The sequence below is a fragment of the Prinia subflava genome, chromosome 5 (genome assembly GCF_021018805.1).
Source record: "Prinia subflava isolate CZ2003 ecotype Zambia chromosome 5, Cam_Psub_1.2, whole genome shotgun sequence".
NCBI classification, from domain to species: domain Eukaryota; kingdom Metazoa; phylum Chordata; class Aves; order Passeriformes; family Cisticolidae; genus Prinia; species Prinia subflava.
In genome coordinates, this window is record NC_086251.1 from 61,672,356 (window position 1) to 61,688,612 (window position 16,257).

General features: G+C 44.7%; 1 protein-coding gene across 1 annotated transcript in view; it reads left to right on the forward strand.

Annotated features, from left to right (window-relative positions):
• The first annotated feature begins 204 nt into the window (after nt 1-204).
• MAP4K5 (mitogen-activated protein kinase kinase kinase kinase 5) overlaps nt 205-16,257 on the forward strand; it is a 54,924-nt gene continuing 38,871 nt past the window's right edge. Inside the window, exon 1 of the mRNA XM_063399732.1 lies at nt 205-583. Coding sequence (XP_063255802.1) covers nt 476-583 — 108 coding nt within the window. The 5' untranslated portion in view covers nt 205-475. The remainder of the gene's footprint in view (nt 584-16,257) is intronic.

Here is a 16,257-nt window from a genome sequence, read left to right on the forward strand (position 1 = left end):
GCGGGGCCGGCGTTGGCCGCGCCGGGGCGCTGCGGCGGCGCTGCCGGCCCGTCCCGTCCCGATCCGAGCGAACCCGGCCCGGCTCGGCCGCGGAAGGAGAAAGAGGAGGAGGAGAAGGAGGAGGAGGAGGAAAAGGAGGAGGCGGCAGCGGCGGCGGCGCTCCCCCTCCCTCCCTCCCTCCCCGGCGGGACAAAGGGCTGCGGCGCGCAGGTAGGAGCCGGCCCGGCCTGGCCGCCCCGGCGGACGGGCCGCAGCGCCGGCGGCACCGGAGCTCCCTCCCCGCCCGGCTCCTCTCCCTGCCCGCCCCGGCGCTTCCTGGTTGCCCCGGGGAGCCGCGGAGGGCGCGGCCGCCCGCCCGCCCGCCTTTGTCTGGGCCGCCCGGAGCCCCCTGAGCCGCCGTTGCCGCCGCAGGAGCCATGGGCCGGGGGCCGCCGCGTTAGCAGCATCCCGGGCCGGCGGGGACGCGGCGCTGGACATGGAGCCCGCGGCGCGGGCCAGCGGGGATATCCTGAGGCGGAACCCGCAGCAGGACTACGAGCTGATCCAGCGGGTGGGGAGCGGCACCTACGGCGACGTGTACAAGGTGAGCGGCGGGGGGGCGCCTCTGGCGGAGCCGGAGGGTTCCCGCTTGTGTGGAACGGGATTGACCGTGAGGGAGGGGAGGCCCTGGCACAGGGTGCCCAGAGGAGCTCTGGCTGCCCCTGGATCCCTGGAAGTGTCCAAGGCCAGGCTGGACGGGGCTTGGAGCTACCTGGGCTGGTGGAAGGTGTCCCTGCCCATGGCAGGGGGTTTGACTGAATGAGATCTTTAAGGTTCTTTCCAACCCAAACAATTCTGGGATCTGTGCTTGCAGCAGCAGAGAAGGCTCTCTCTCACCGCTGCCTTCTCGGAGGTTTGAATTGGTGAATATCGAGGCGGTACTTCCCCCGTTAGTGCCCGAGGAAGCAGAGGATATCTCTTGGCTGTACCTGTTTGCAGAACGCATCCAGTTAAAGCACCTGATTAAAAGGGTGCCACTTTATCCCCGAGGTTAATAATAGCCCGTGAAAGGCAGAAGCAGATTAAAGCTCTTCAGAAGCTGGAACGGAGCTGCAGCACGAGGTAGAGTTAGAGCAGCACATCCAGTAGATGCTCTTGGAATGGTGCACACAAAGAGGGACCCTGTCCATGGCAGGGAGTTGGAACCGGGTGATCTTTTAGGTCCACTCCAAGCCATTCCAAACCATTCTGGGATTCTGTAATTCCGTATTGGTGCTTGCATCACCACAACCACAGGCATGGGGGGCTGGAGATGCAGGCAGTGGTGTGTTCTCCTATGAGCCCTGTCCTCAAACATCAGGGAGGTTCCTCATACATCAGGGATGTTCTTTATACCTCAGGGAGGCCCAGCAGCTTTTAGGGCTGGGTGAATTATAAAGAAAGCCCTGAAGTTTTCAACCTGTGCTCGGCGATGTGCGTGTTCAGCTGCACGGGGAGGAGGCTGTGGGATGTTTTCCTCTGTAGTGCTGTTGAGTGTGTTTAAAATAGACCTGACACAGCCAGGCGTGCAAGGGAAGGTGTGTTACTGTGCCACATGAAAGGCAGCAGTAATTGCTCCTGCTGGGGGAGGGCTCTTTGCTAATGTTCAAATTGAAGTTTTATAGATGGATCCTGTTCCCACCACCCCTTTGAAATGGTTACTTATGACCTGAGGGAGTTATTTTTAAAAGTTTTCGTGGTGCATATTTACCTTCCTCTTTTTTTTTTTTTTTTCTCCTACAGTGCTGTGCACAGATCAGTCAACTCCTTTCCTAGGGATTCTAGCACTAAATCCTTTAAAAGAACATTTCAGCTGTCATAAATCTGGAACTGAGCATACCTTGAGCTGCTTTGTTTGTGTGTGCCTGCCCAGTGCAGGGCAGCACGACAAGAAATAACCAGGCAGCACGACAAGAAATAACTAGTTGCGTTGCAGGGAAGTGTTTTTGTGTCATCTCTTTGTGGAAAAAGAACTATTCTGCTTCTCATTACCCTGGTAATTAGTGCAGAGCTGTGCTGACATGTCATCCAGCTTCCGCTTCCGGAGCTGGGTTGGATGCATGGCTCTGTGTAAACACATCCATCCCCTTTAAACAAAAAACCCACAGCCCTCTGCCCCCTCCTCCGCTCTCTGGGTTAGCAAAAATGCGCCTGCTGCTCCTGAAACCCTTTCAGATAAGGATTAAACCCAAACTGTCTCCTCGCGCAGCCTGGCAAATTGAAATCAAAGTTTTTGGCAGCCGTTTCAGGCGTTGTTATGAGTCCGAAACAAGTATAAAGTTAATGAGTTTAAAGTAGTTGGAGAGGCTGCATTTGTTTCTAGGTCATTGGTTTGCTCTTTGTTTTTGTAAAGGCCTGCAACAGGAACTGTATCGAGGGAATACTGAATCAGATGGCACTGCCTCTTATGACAAATAGGCACAGCAAACTTATTTTTTAAAGTCATTGATGTTATGATAATTTGAAAAGTAAGGTAAACCTTTTTTTTCTTGAAAGGACTTAACGTATAAACATTGTACTTTTATTTTTCTTAGTCCCTGGTAAGTCTCAGTGCAGATGGCACATCTTGTGCTCGCTGAGGGCTGTCATAAGTGTTTATAAAATGCATTTATTAGTGAATATCCAAGTGTTTTTATGTTGCAGAGCTCAGGAAGGGTTTGCTAGAGAGTGCTCTTAAATTAAAATGGAATTTTCCCCTCACCTCTTCAAGTGGTTTCTCTGCTCCTTCACCAATAATGAGTCACCAGCGTCGCCAGCACAGTTGTTTTTGGGATGTCTGAGCCAGGCAGCCTCTCTGATTGTGGGACATCTGCCTCTTCCTCAGATGCTTTTTGGTGCTGGTGGTTAATGCTTTACATTCTTCTTGGGGCATTTGGTAGCTTTTAGAGTAATTGGCTCTTTTTTGGATGGTGAAGGTGGAGGTTAAGCAAATATTTCCCTTCACTATTAGGTTACAGAAGAATATTTAAGGCTTTTCCAAAATTCTCTGCCCACTTTGCTTTTTGTGACTTTAAACAGAGATGTGTTTTCTTAGTGTTTGTGGGGTTTATTTCTCTGGTCTGTCACATGGCACACAATGGTTGATTGTAGGATTGCTCCTAAGTGCTGGATTGTTGATGTTGTTTTAATATCTTTTTTTTCCCCCAAAATGCATTTCAGGGCTGGGGAGAAATCATCTGTAAATAAACTCTTGTCTATTCACAGCCTGTGTAAATAGATCCAAGTTTGGGTCTAGCAGTCTTGGAAGTAATTTCCATTACAATCATGACTTGTTAGTTGTCTCATCCGTGCTGGGAAAGCTTTTTTCTTTTTAATAGAGGATATAAATATTAAACCAGTTCTGATCCATTAGAATAATTTATCCCTCACAGCATTGCACCAAGATATCTTGAATTACTGACTTGTGAAAGAGGTTGTAATAACAAAGAGGAGAACTGGAACTTAATAATATGGTATTTTAAAAATAGTATTTTTATGTCCCCAGTGTCTCTCAAATCCAGTCTGGCTTTCCTGGAAAGGTCTCACTGTGGTCATAAAAATGAAAATTTCGAAGCAGTGTCTAAAAATGACATAAATTTGTTCTGTTTGCATTCAGAAATTCTGAAATGCATCTGTTTCATGCTGAAATAGATGGGGGGTGTGTGTGGTTAATGAAGAAACACACATTTGACTGGGGTCTGGGCGCAGAAAATTAAAAAAAGCTGCTGGAGGCTGTAAATGGAACTGAACCTCCAGCAGTAGGAAGTGGCTGGTCAGATCCCATCCCAGGTAAATTCCCAGTGTGGTCAGATGTTTCCCAGGATGGGTTTTCACACCAGCATGACCTGGGAGTGAACCTGCAGCTTTTCAGAAGGGCTTTGTAGTCCTGATTTGTTTAAGGCTGCTTTGATAACAAGGTCCCACCATCAGCTGTATAACCACGCGTTCCTGCAGTCCGTGGTATTTTCTGGAAGTACTTGGAATGGCACAAGACTGGCCTGTTTTGCTTAACTTGTGGAATTTGGTTGCATCAGAACATCCAGTCATCACTTGTGTGTGATTGTGGGTCTCGGTGTCCTCAAGGGGCTTTGGAAAACAGGAGTTGTATTCGGGGGATCGTTTGCTCCTGGAGATTTCCTGAGGGAATTTTTTAGTGGAGTGTTTGTTAATGGCTCTGAAGAGGTTTGGTGGAGAGATTTAGGGGAAATATTCAAGTGTCCAAGGCCAGGTTGGACAAGGCTTGCAGCAGTCTGGGATAGTGGAAGGTGTTCCTGCCATGGCTGGAATGGGACGAGCTTTAAGTTCTCTCCCAACCCAAACCGTTCCCAGAGCTCGGCGTTTTGTGTTTCTATGCCAAGTGCCCCAAACAGAGTTTGAGCTGACCCTTGCTTCTGCAGAGGGGAACAAAAGCGTGGTTGATGGAAATGGATGTAAATCCATCCTTGTTGAAGGCTGTTGTTTGGCAGCTGAGCTGGGAGCCCGTGGATGTGCCGGGCCCGGCAGCCTCGGCCGGCCGTGATGAATAGCGGGATGTCTGTGCTCCCCGATGATCAAACATGACCTTGTGCAGCAATTCTAAAGCTGGCTTGTTTGGGCTTTTCCAAGCAGGATTGTGAGCAGTGCCACAGTGGCTTTCTTGAAAAGTAAGCACAAGGGACAAGGAATGCACCGAATTCATGGCAGAAGCTGCCTGTAAACAAGAGGCGCATTTTTATTGAATGTCATGAAAATTTCATTCTTTCTGGAGTCACCTGCTCAGTCTCTCTTCTCTTGAGATTATTAACATTACTTTTTAATCTCCTGCATCAAATAAAGGCATCAACTTAGAAGGAGAAACCTGCAGTGTTTTGCCACTGTTTGCTACTGGAAAATAGCGAGGAATGAAATTGGATTGTGGCGCACACAGACTCTTTGCACAAATGCAATTTAAAACAAACAACAAAAAGATTTGTTTTACTTTCTTTGTGTTTTCTTCTTTTAAAGGTTGCCACAAATGTGTGACACTGTCCCATTTGAATCAGGCTTCAACCCTGCTTGTGTGGTCATGGCCGTGTTCTCAGAGCTCTGGGTTCTAATTCGTAGTGCAGCCAAAGGTTGTTGAGAACCTGGATTTGATGTTTAGAAAATAATTCTCAATGTCTAATCTCTCAGATAATGAAAATTTATCAGTTGAAGTGTTTTACTGCTGAAGTCAACAGGTTAGGAACAGAGTTTTAAAGCTTTTTTTTTGATACCAGAGAACAGTTATGGCTGTGACAGCTTTTAACCACATATTCTCAACTTGATACAAATATGTTTTGGCAGCTGCAGACCAATTGGATTTGGCCATCCCTGACTCAGCACTTCTGTCCCTGGTGAATATACATTGCTTCCACATATAGATGACCATAAAACATCTGTCATGTGGGGGATTCCACTCTTCCTCTGCAGATCAAAGCCCTCTGGTCAGCAGTGTTTGCTGTAGCCATGCCTGAACTCTGTGGGCTCTTTTTTTCCATGGGAATGGTGTTTGGAATGACATCAAACCAGAGCTCTTGAGTTTTTTCTTATTGCTGTAGAGTTTCTCTTCTGGGGGATGGCACGCCTTTCTTTTAGGATGCAGTCAGTAGGATTTCTGTTTCGAGAACTAAGATGCTTCATGGCTTATTGACACCTTCTGTGACGCTATTCAGCAGTGGAAGGTGAAACCTTTGGGTTTCCATTTGAAATATTTGCAATAGTTTTTCTTATGAAGGATTTGGTCTTTGATGTGGGATGTTCCAAGATGCTTGCCTTTAAATATTACATCCTGTCACTCATGTTTCTGTTTATCAGGAACTGTAGTAACAGGACAAGGAGTAGTGAGTTCAAAGAAAGAAGGAAAAATTTGGGTTGGATATACAGAAGGAATTCCTGGCTGTGAGGGTGGGCAGGCCCTGGCACAGGGTGCCCAGAGAAGCTGTGGCTGCCCCTGGATCCCTGGAAGTGTCCCAGGCCAGGTTGGATGGAGTTTGGAGCATCCTGGGACAGTGGAAGGTGTCCCTGCCATGGCAGGGATGGAACTGGATGATCTTTAATGTCCCTTCCAACCCAAACCATTCTGGAATTCTGTGTTTTCTGTTAATGGAAAGTTATGTGGTGGGAGTAGTGTTTCCCCTATGATATTTCTCCCTGTCTCTTACTTTGAGGAGCAGGCAGTCTCCAAAATCTTAAAAATAAAGTCTAATTTCTTCTCAGTGTGAGATATCCATTAAGAGGAAGCAAACAGTGCAGGTCACACGCCAGCCACCCCTCCAACAGCAGAGACCCGAGAGGGAAGAGCAGATCAAAGATCAGAACATTTCCCTGCCAGGACCTCCTTCCTCTCTGCCGCCAGAAGATGCGACAGTCATTTTCATTGCCAGCATTTGGAAAACCTGGGAAGCATCCAGGATTTCTGGGATGAGTGGCTGAGCCCCAGTTCTGTCAGAGAGGTGCGTGGTAGGAGCTCACAGATCATCCCTGTCACAGGGAGCAGCTCTTCCTGTCAGCACGGCCGTGACGGGGTTTGGCAGCGCGTTCCGCTGACACCAGCAACTGCCCGTGCTCATTCCAGCTGGAAAAACAACCTTCCCTGCCACCTTCAGCCGTGTTTGGCACCTGCCTGCCTGCAGGGGAGTGCAGAGGAGAGGCAGCACCAGCCCAAGGTGATCCCAGCAGAACGGGGACATCTCCATATTCATGAAGTTGTTCTTCAGCTCAAGGCAATCTCAATGCCCTGTGGTTGAGATTGCCAAGGCTTTTCACAAGGACATGGAGTGATAAGATAAAAGGGAATGGCTTCACACTGACAGAGGGCAGGGTTAGATGGGATATTAGGATTAAATTCTTGGCTAGGGAGGTGGGGAGGCCCTGGCACAGGGTGCCCAGAGAAGCTGTGGCTGTCCCTGGATCCCTGGAAGTGTCCAAGGCCAGGTTGGACAGGTTTGGAGCAGCCTGGGACAGTGGAAGGTGTCCCTGCCCATGGCAGGGAGTGAAATGAGTTGATTGTTAAATTCCCTTCCAACCCAAACCATTCTGGAATTCTGTGACTCTCTCCCACCTTGCCATTTCATTAGAGTTTTGAATTTTAAATTTTCCAGAGAAGCTAGAAGAGTTCTTTGCCATCTTCTGAAGGATTTCTAGCAGTAAGAGCACTCAGCAAGACTTGGTGGACACAGCCACCTTTGATTTGCAGAATTATGCTGGTCCCAGATCCATTCTGGATTTCCAATAAAAATCACATATGGAGGCTAGATAAACTCTTCTTTCCCAGATGGACAAAAATTTGTGAGTTTGCCACAGAGAGGTTTCTGTCCTGCTCTTTAACTTTCGAAATTCTTTCACCCAAGTGCTGGAGTGATGACTTTCATCCAGCACAGTAGATAGTGTCTGCAAGCCAAAACTTACCTTTTTCTGTGATGGATGGAAAACACCGTGTAGAGAAGCTGCAGCTTGACCATGTCCTTGAAGCTTTTGAGTGAAAGAGCACATGAGAGGGTGAGCACAGAATTGCTTCCAGGATTTTCCTCTTCCAGTATTTTTCCCTAATCCCTTATCCTAAGTGTGCTCTATGTGTTTCCACTGACTTCTATTCCCCTAAAGATAATAAAAAGATTATACAAATACAGTCATGGATACCCTCAGAACACCCTGAGTGTCCAAAAACTGCTGCATTTACTGATCCTCCAAAATGGCATCTTCAATGCCAGATTTAATATCTTGGCACGTTGGAATTACTCCTCCCCCAAGTGTATTTTTGTGTCTTCTGCATGAATATAGCGTCTAGGAGGTTCATGTTTTCATGGAGATGAGGAAGATTTGGCTGGAGAAGGAATGTCTGAAAAAAGAAAGCTGAATGAACCATATTTTCAGCTCAGTGTGAAAGAGCTGGATTTGTAGCATGTTTGAAATGTGAATTTTGAGACATTCCAGAAGGGCAAGTGCTGTTTTTGTTCTGAGTGAAGAGGTCATTGCAGGGAGACTCTGTTGTCTTATTGATAAGAAATAATTCCTAAGGTTGGGGATTTTTTTGAGTAGCTTTGTCTTGTGCAGCATTAAAGGCATAACTTCTCACATTTGATGGAGTGGTCCACCCCAAAAGTTGTATTTGTGACAATTCACCCCAAAAAGCTGTATTTTTGTCCTGTTCTCAGCTGTGTGTGTTATTCTTTGCTGATCATTGCTGTTGAGGCAATAAAGAATTGAGTTCTGTTTGCCTTAACTTGCTGTTTAACGTACAGACATGCAAGATCAGAGCTGAATTAAAACATCAGGCTCCCAAAGATGTTTGGGGGATTTAGTCATTAATCCCAAGGGATGATAAGTGGTAAAGTCTCTTGTACAGGCACAGAGATGTAAACACAGTAGGTAAAAAGAATCAAGGTGGGGCCATACCATCTTTTCTGGATGTATTTTCCCTTGATAAAACTAAAAGAATTAAAATTTGACAGGAAGCAGGGTTAGGGTTATTGCTCATTGCTCTCAGTGATGAAACAGCTTCAAGTATTTTTGTTTTATTGATGAGGGGTTGGGAAACAACAGCAGCTGAAATTTTGAATCATTTTGGTCTACAGTGAGTAAAGGGGAGAGTATTTGATGTGTTCCTTGAAAATATTCACAGCCCAGACCCCAGACAGTCCCCAGCATGAGCAGTTTCTGATAAAACCATTTCGTTTTCTCAGGCATGTGTGTGATTAAATTTAAAGCCCTGGTTGAGCTCTGATCCTCTGCTTCTTGGTTAATTGTGAAGAGGTAGGAATAACTTCTGGCTTAACACAGAGCCTTCCAAACTTTGCCAAACAGTCCCTGAGAGTCTAGTTTTTAAATTTGGCTCACAGTATCAAACAGGACAAAGGGATTTCTGAGCATGGATGAAGACATCTCGATTTTTGGTTTCGTGATCCATCAAGGGCACACGAAGGTGGATTTTTCCTTTTCCTCATTCCGTGGGTGTTGAGGTTTGTGTAAATCCTGCAGTGGGATGTCTGGAGCAGGGACTGAGTGTGCTGGCTGCAGGCAGCTCCAGAAGGGATGGAGGAGGAGGACAGGCTGTGGCTTGGCTCCATGGAAGCATTCTGTGAAATTCCCCATCCCTGGAGCTGTTCAGGGCCAGGCTGGATGGAGCTTGGAGCACCCTTGCAGCGGAGGTGACAGCAGGGGGGTGCAGCGAGGTGGGCTTTGGGTGTTCCCACAGCATTCCAGGACTTTTGGAGTAACTTTCCCCGTGTGCTTTGTGCTTTTGGAGCAGAGGGGGAGTTGTGGGAGCAGGGAAGCAGGCAGGCTGTGCAGAGCCTGTACCACGGTTTCCTCTGGCTCTCTGGAGCACATTCCTGAGCGGTGTCTGGCTCGGAGGCTGCTCCATGGAAAATGCACACAGCTGCTGCAGGGACAGGATTGCATTCCTTGGAGATGGGAGCAGTGCGAGTGTCCGGCCTGGGATGGAGGGATGGGCTCCAATTTAAAACCCTATAGAAACACAGTAAAGAAAATAAAACCTATACAGACAACAGCAATGAGGCAAAATGGAAAATGTTCTCAAGCGTGTTAGCATTTCAAAATACTTCTTTTAAAATTCCACTTAAATCGTCAAGCCCAATTTACCAGAATATTCTAATTATGTAATAACACGTATTACTTGAGCAGCACAGTTTTGGTTCATCTTTCAAAGTAAAGTGAGGAAGTCACTGGCCAAGTGCTTGAAATCAGGTGACTGAAGTGAAACTGGTGCTTCATCACTGTAGATGAAATTGTAGAAAAATATTCTTATTTTTGTGTGACATCTTGAAAAGGTGACATCATTTACATGGGTTAATTGGTTAAAATGAAGAAAACAATAATTTAAAAAAATCAGACCAACTTTTTGCTCTGTTCTGGCTAAAAATAAAGTGTGAGAGGATGAAATAACTTGCACGATTTTCAGTGATCATCTGTAATGAAATGGCAGCATATTTCCTCTTTACTTCATCAGCAGAAGTGCAAAACATATTTTATCTGTAACCTTTCTCATGTACCAGCACATTCAGAACTTCAGATTTTCCTCACTAAAAACCTACCGAAATGTCATTTCTGTTTATTCCAACAGAATTCCAGGTTCTGATTTGGAGTTTTCTCCTCAATTAGAAATACTGCTGATCACTATTTCCTCACTGTAAAATGAAGACTGTAAATAAATGCTGGGGTTTATTTTAGTAGAAACAGCTGTCCCAGTATCAGAAAAAAGCATCAGATCTTACCCATCTCCCACCCCAAAAAGGTGACAATTGATACACTCCAGATGCAAACCAAAGCTTGATTGTAGAACAGAAAAAAGAATCTTCTATTTTCAGCTAATTTTCCTTTAACTTCTTCAATTACACAACTTCTTTATTAGTTCTATTCTTGTCACTGGTTTATTTAACAATAAAGAGCAAAAAACCTGTTTTCTTCATCAAGGCAATTTATGGCTTGTTCCTTTTAATTTGTACTTGTGAGTTCATCTCTGAGGAGCTGGAATTTTCAGGTGGTGATTACTGAACAGCTTTGTTGGAGGTAGATTTTTCTACTTAAATCTACATTTTCCACCTGAATCTCTCCAGATTCTATTGGATAAATTAGGATGAGAAAAAGGAGTTGATATAGATTTCTACCTTTGGTTTGGAGGGCTTGATATAACAGTTGCAATCTCAAAATTCTATTTTTTTCCTTTTAAAATGCCAGTGGAGGCTCCTCTGTTTTGCCTTTCTGAGGAGACACACCTCACTGTGTGTTACCTCATATTTACAAAGCAGTAAAAAACCCTTTTTCTTTGGTAAAGAAGAAAATGATGGTCTTAAATTCTTCTGTTTTTAATTGTAAAAAAGCAACCCATCTTTTCCTTCAGAAATTTGTTTTCTCCCTGCCTAGAAAGCCAATTTTTTTTTGTCAGTGAAAAGAAGACACAGATACTTTCTTTCAAATATTTTGGTTGTCACATCTCTAAGTTCTTTCATCTCTAAGGAATAAATAAATTCCCCTGCAGCTGATGAAATGTTTAATCTTTTAATGTTACTTGGCCTTGTACTCCATCATACTGTGAGGGGTTTTTTTTGCTGTCATGGTCTATGCATTCAACATAGAAATACAATAAAACTGTTTTTTACATTTATTCTCCTTACCTTCTAGAGACTAAGTCCTTTAAAAATCCATCTTGGTTTGTAGTTTAATGCATTTGAAAGTATTTTTTAAAATATTTTACCTATTTTGTATCCTGGCCTGTAAAGCTGTTGGGCATCTGTTCATTTTTAAGTATATCAGCAGCTCCATGGGCATTCTTTGATTTTCATGATCTTATGTTCAAAAATGTTTATTATTCCCCAGGAAAGCGAGTTATTTCTAGTAGCTTTTCAAACCACTGTAATGCACACAGTTGTAATTTGAAAAGGTTCTTTTCTGGTTTGGTTTTTTTCCCCAGCTTAGTCAAAACTGAGGCCTTTTTAAATGTTTTTTTTCCTCTTGTTTGTATCTTTTGTGCTGCATTAGTTGCTAAATAGTACTTTGTGGTCAGGGTCTGTTTCTAGCTTTAGCTTTTCAGTTTTAGAAAGATGATGCCAAATATTTTGCAAAGAATGGTCTGCCAAGAAAATTTCATAGGAGAATAACCAACCTCTGCTTGGAAGCACATAGCTGACTTTTGTTATTTTTCTCCCCCTAAATAAATGTTAAGATGTGCATTGATCTTTACTTTATTATTGTTATCTTTATTGCCCCAGGTCTTTATCCTTCAATAATTATCACCAGGGATGAGAATTAAATGGTTTTAGTGGCTACTGAGACCTGTAAAACCCCTCTGCTTATCCAAATCCCCGGTGTGGTTTTTTGGAGAATAAAGGGAGTTGGCCTCACGTCATTAATGAGCTGTTAATCCCTTATTGCTTGAGTTAATTGGCCTTGAGTAAGAAAGTGTCAGAAGTCTCTGAGTGAAAGGTAGGTTCTCCTCCTCCCAATTTTCCCTGCCAGAGATAAACAATATAAATTTCACCCATTGCCAGCAAAAGTAAATACATTTAAGCCTTATTTGCATTATAGCTGTGGTCAGGAGTGCCAGTGGTGGATCTGGGGTTCAGGTTTTAATGTGGAATTTATTTAAAAGCTGGGACTTGTGCATATTCTGAGTTCTGTCCTCTCAGCAGGGGAAACTGTAAATGTGGAAATAGGGAGTGACAGCTGGGAATTTTTCAGGCAGCCTCGTGCTGCTGCGTGTTCTGAGGACTGGCAGTATCCATCTGGAGAGCGCCCACAAAATCAATATTTGTCCTTGTGCAATATTCAGCTCAGAGATCCAAAGCGATGGCTCTGTTATAGCTACAGAATAAACTAGTAAATAAATAAACTAGTAAAATTAGCGTGGCAATCTTCATTTTGGGTTTGTCCCAAAAAGCAGTGACTGCTGGTTGTAATTCTCTTTTAGTGTCTTGAATCTATAAAGTCTCTGTTTGGGAAATAGTTTCTGAAAGCCTTTGTGCCTTCCACTATAAAGGAGTCTGGTACTGCTCTCCATCTCCAAAAATACAGCTGGAAGATTACAGGGGGGACAATTTCTCTGGATCTTTCTGCTTCCTAAAAGAAAAACAGCCCTGAAAATGAGGCCTGGTGTTCGGGTGTCTTTTCCCAGCAGCAGAGAGGAGCCAGACTTCTGCCAGAGGTGTGAGCAAACCCGCAGTGAGGAGTGGAGTGTCCCCATGGGGAGGGACAGCTGGAGCACCAAATCTGAGAGAGATTTGGGGTTGTTCAGCCTGGAGAAGAGAGGATTGGGGTGATTGAATTGTGGCCTGTCAGGACCTGGAGGAGCCAACAAAAAGGATGGAGAGACGTAGAGCAAGGGCCCGGAGTGACAGGACAAAGGGAATGGCTTCCCACTGCCAGAGGGAGGGTTAGATGGGATATTGGGAAGGAATTGTTCCTGTGAGGCTCTGGGACAGTTCTCCCAGAGCAGCTGTGGCTGCCCCTGGATCCCTGGAAGTGTCCAAGGCCAGGTTGGACGGGGCTTGGAGTAACCTGGGATGGTGGAAGGTGTCCCTGCCCATGGCAGGGGCTGGAACTGGACAATCTTTAAGGTTCCTTCCAACTGAAACCGTTCTGGGGTTTTGTGATTTTGTGATATTTATTTCTCTCTGGCATAAATCAGCCTGTCCAGTAAGACTGGCATTAACATTTGCCAGAGTTGTTCAGTTTGGGGGGTTTTTCTAAGCTTTCCTCCTTTGTTCCTTTTACATTTTTAATCCCTGTACAGACCTTCAGAGGTGAAAGAATGTTCAGCATCTCTTACAGAGACACTCTCAGCACCAAGCAGGAGGGACTTACCCAATCTCATACTCTCTTTAGGTTTTCTTGGCATGGGGCTATGGGGAATTTTGGTTTGATTTTGCTTATTTTGTCTTCCTATAAATGAGGAGTTAAACCCCCAAACCAAGAGCTGCAGCTGTGTGGGGTTGGCACCATATAGGGAGTAGAATCCATGGATTGAATGCCATTATTGGGAGTCTTCTGAGGGTGTTTGTGGGGTTTGCTGGTCCTGGGAGAGGAACCAACACATTCTACTCACTCCAGAACTGGGGAGCAGTTGTGGAAGCTGCTGGTTTTGGCTGGAGCCAGGACAGGGGATTCTTCCCCTTGGCACCATCCTAACACCAAGGTTTGGCTCTGCTCTGAGCAGATCTAGCTTGGCTCTGGCCTCTCTGCTTGGATTAACCTGCAGATTTTCAAGGGTGGTTTTTTAGAGCTTTCAGAGAGTTTGGTTTCTTTTACAAAAGTACTTTCTTAATGTACAGCACTGCCAAAAGCTGCGGTGTCCTCTTGTGAAGGATGGCAACTTGAAGTTCACACAGTGCAGGTGAACTCTTGTTGCTGTTAATCTGGGCTTTCTGAGTTGTTTTCTGGCTTCAACTTACATTTTAGGAATCCTCAGGTCTACACTTGGGGTGTTAAACTGACCTGGTAAAGGGATTATGTTTGAGAAAAGCAAAAATCTCCTTTTGAGTCATTAAGAGTATGTTGCAGACACTTGTTTTTCCCAGCTCTAGTTACAAAACATTTTTAAAATCTGTCAGATTTATGCAAATCACAAGTGTAAGCAAAATTGTAGAAGTAATTGTAATAACCACTAGGGAACATTTATTTAAACTTCTGTATTAGGACATAATTCTAATTCTAGAACAGCAGATCACCATGCACCAAGAATTCCCTGTTTTCATGATTTTAGGGCAGCCCATAAAATGAGAGACATTTCTTTGGGTCACTTCAGCTGGGTGAGAGCTCTTGGCATGGTAGATGTGATTTCACAGATGCAGGAAGGTGAATTCAAGGGTCTGTTTGATGATGCTGTGAGATCTGGAAAGAAAAACGCAGCACAATGGGAATTTCCAAACCACACAGAGCAGGTTACGAGTTACAAAGTGGAAGAGGTCAGAAACAGGAAAGCAGAGGAGCTCCTTTCACTGCCAGGGCAGGAGGTCAGGTACCTTTTGAAGGGATATTCAGTGTCTGGGGACAAGCAGGCAGCACTTGAGGCAGCAGCAGATCGTGGTCAGTGGTGAGTGAAGCTTGGCAAGGGGTGAATAAGCTGGGGAGGGACGGGAGGGCTGCCACGGGAGCTGCAATTATGATTCGATTAAATGAAGGCACGCTCCAGCAAACAGCTCCTCTGCTGAATGGGGCTGTTGATCCAAGGCTGGAGATGAGACAGTGACGCTGGGGAGAGGAGAGGATTTCACCATGGAAATTGAAAAGACTAATTTGGAGCCTGTGAGAGGGATATTGCTGCATGAATTTTCCCTTTCTCTTCCTCGGTGGTTAGGAGAAAGTGGCAGGAAGAGGACACTGAGCTCAGATTCAAATGTCCAAGACTCCCCCATTTCTGACATCTCACGTGGCTCAGCACTGTGGACCCCCTGGGCTGGAACTGTTTGGCTTGTACTCTTGAAAACAAATAAAACACAAGTGCAGAGTGCATAACTGGTTCTGAAACCAGTTCTCTGTGTTATTTCTGGTTGTTGGCTACAGAAAATGTCCTCCCCAGAGTGTGTTTTGTCAGGTGTGGTGTTGGGTGTGCGGTGGGAAGCGTCGCACACGGGGATTGCCACAGGGCTCACCTCGGCTTCCATTGTCCCACAGCAGCTCTTTGGGAAGAAAGTCAAGTCTCAGTGGGAAAACCCAATGATTTTTTGTGTGTAATATTACAAAACTCGCCCAGCTCCTCAAAATAGTCCTACTAACAGTGCTGGGTGGGATGTGCTCAGTCACGACATAATGGGATATCCAAAAAAAAAAAAAAAAAAAGGAAGAGTACTTGTGTTTGTACTTTGTGTTTTGTGTTATTTTGAACACAGATTCCATGTGATGTTCTGCAGTGTTAGTATTCAGCTGCTAAAATATTCTGGAAGAGCTGTGCTCAGTGGGATGCTGTCATTCATCCTCTGTCAGGATGTGGGACAGCTGAAGAGGTGACCAAAAGGCTGCTGCCAAACTCTTCTTTTCTCAGTAAATAAACTCTGTAAATGACATTGAGCAAAATAAAATTTGGCTGTGGTTCAAGTCATTCAAATACATTCCTGTTCTGATCCCGTTCTTGCGTGGCTCATGTTGGAGCTTTGCAATCCTTCTGCCAAAATCCTGTAGTTTTAGTTTTCATTCTGTAGGGAACGTGATTTTCATGTTTTGAGTCTCATGAAATAAAATTAGGATCAATGCTAATAAAAGGGCAAGAGCTGTGTCTTCCTCTTGGAGAAAGTCTTACAGCAAATGTCTTGGGAATTTGGGATCTACTTCTGTCATTGGGACTGGACCACGTTGCTGATGGAGCTGTGGACACCAACACTGAGTCTGTCAGCCTTTAGTGTCAAATGAATTCTTAGGAGACTTTCTTATATATTGTAGGATCAAGGCCAGAAGAATTAAAGACAATAAAACATCTAATAAGTTTTATCTTCCTTAAAACTGAAGTATTAGATTTCAGAAGAGATCATCAAGGTTCATGATTTTTATGTCATCCTAATGGGATAAATGTATATAAATTACTGTTTTCTTTGTCAGTAATAGCTCACGAGATATTGAACAGGTCTGGATTACTTGGCATGAAGTAGCAGCTTCCCTGGCCTCTGGCTGGTCTCAGCTAATTTTAAATTGTCTTGAAATACAGAGGAAATTTCAAGGGAGGAGGAGGAGGCAGATACTTTGCTGTTGGGCTCAGAAAACATAAATAACATGAGTTGAAGAACTGTAATTTCTTAGCCTGTAGTTCCCCCTCTG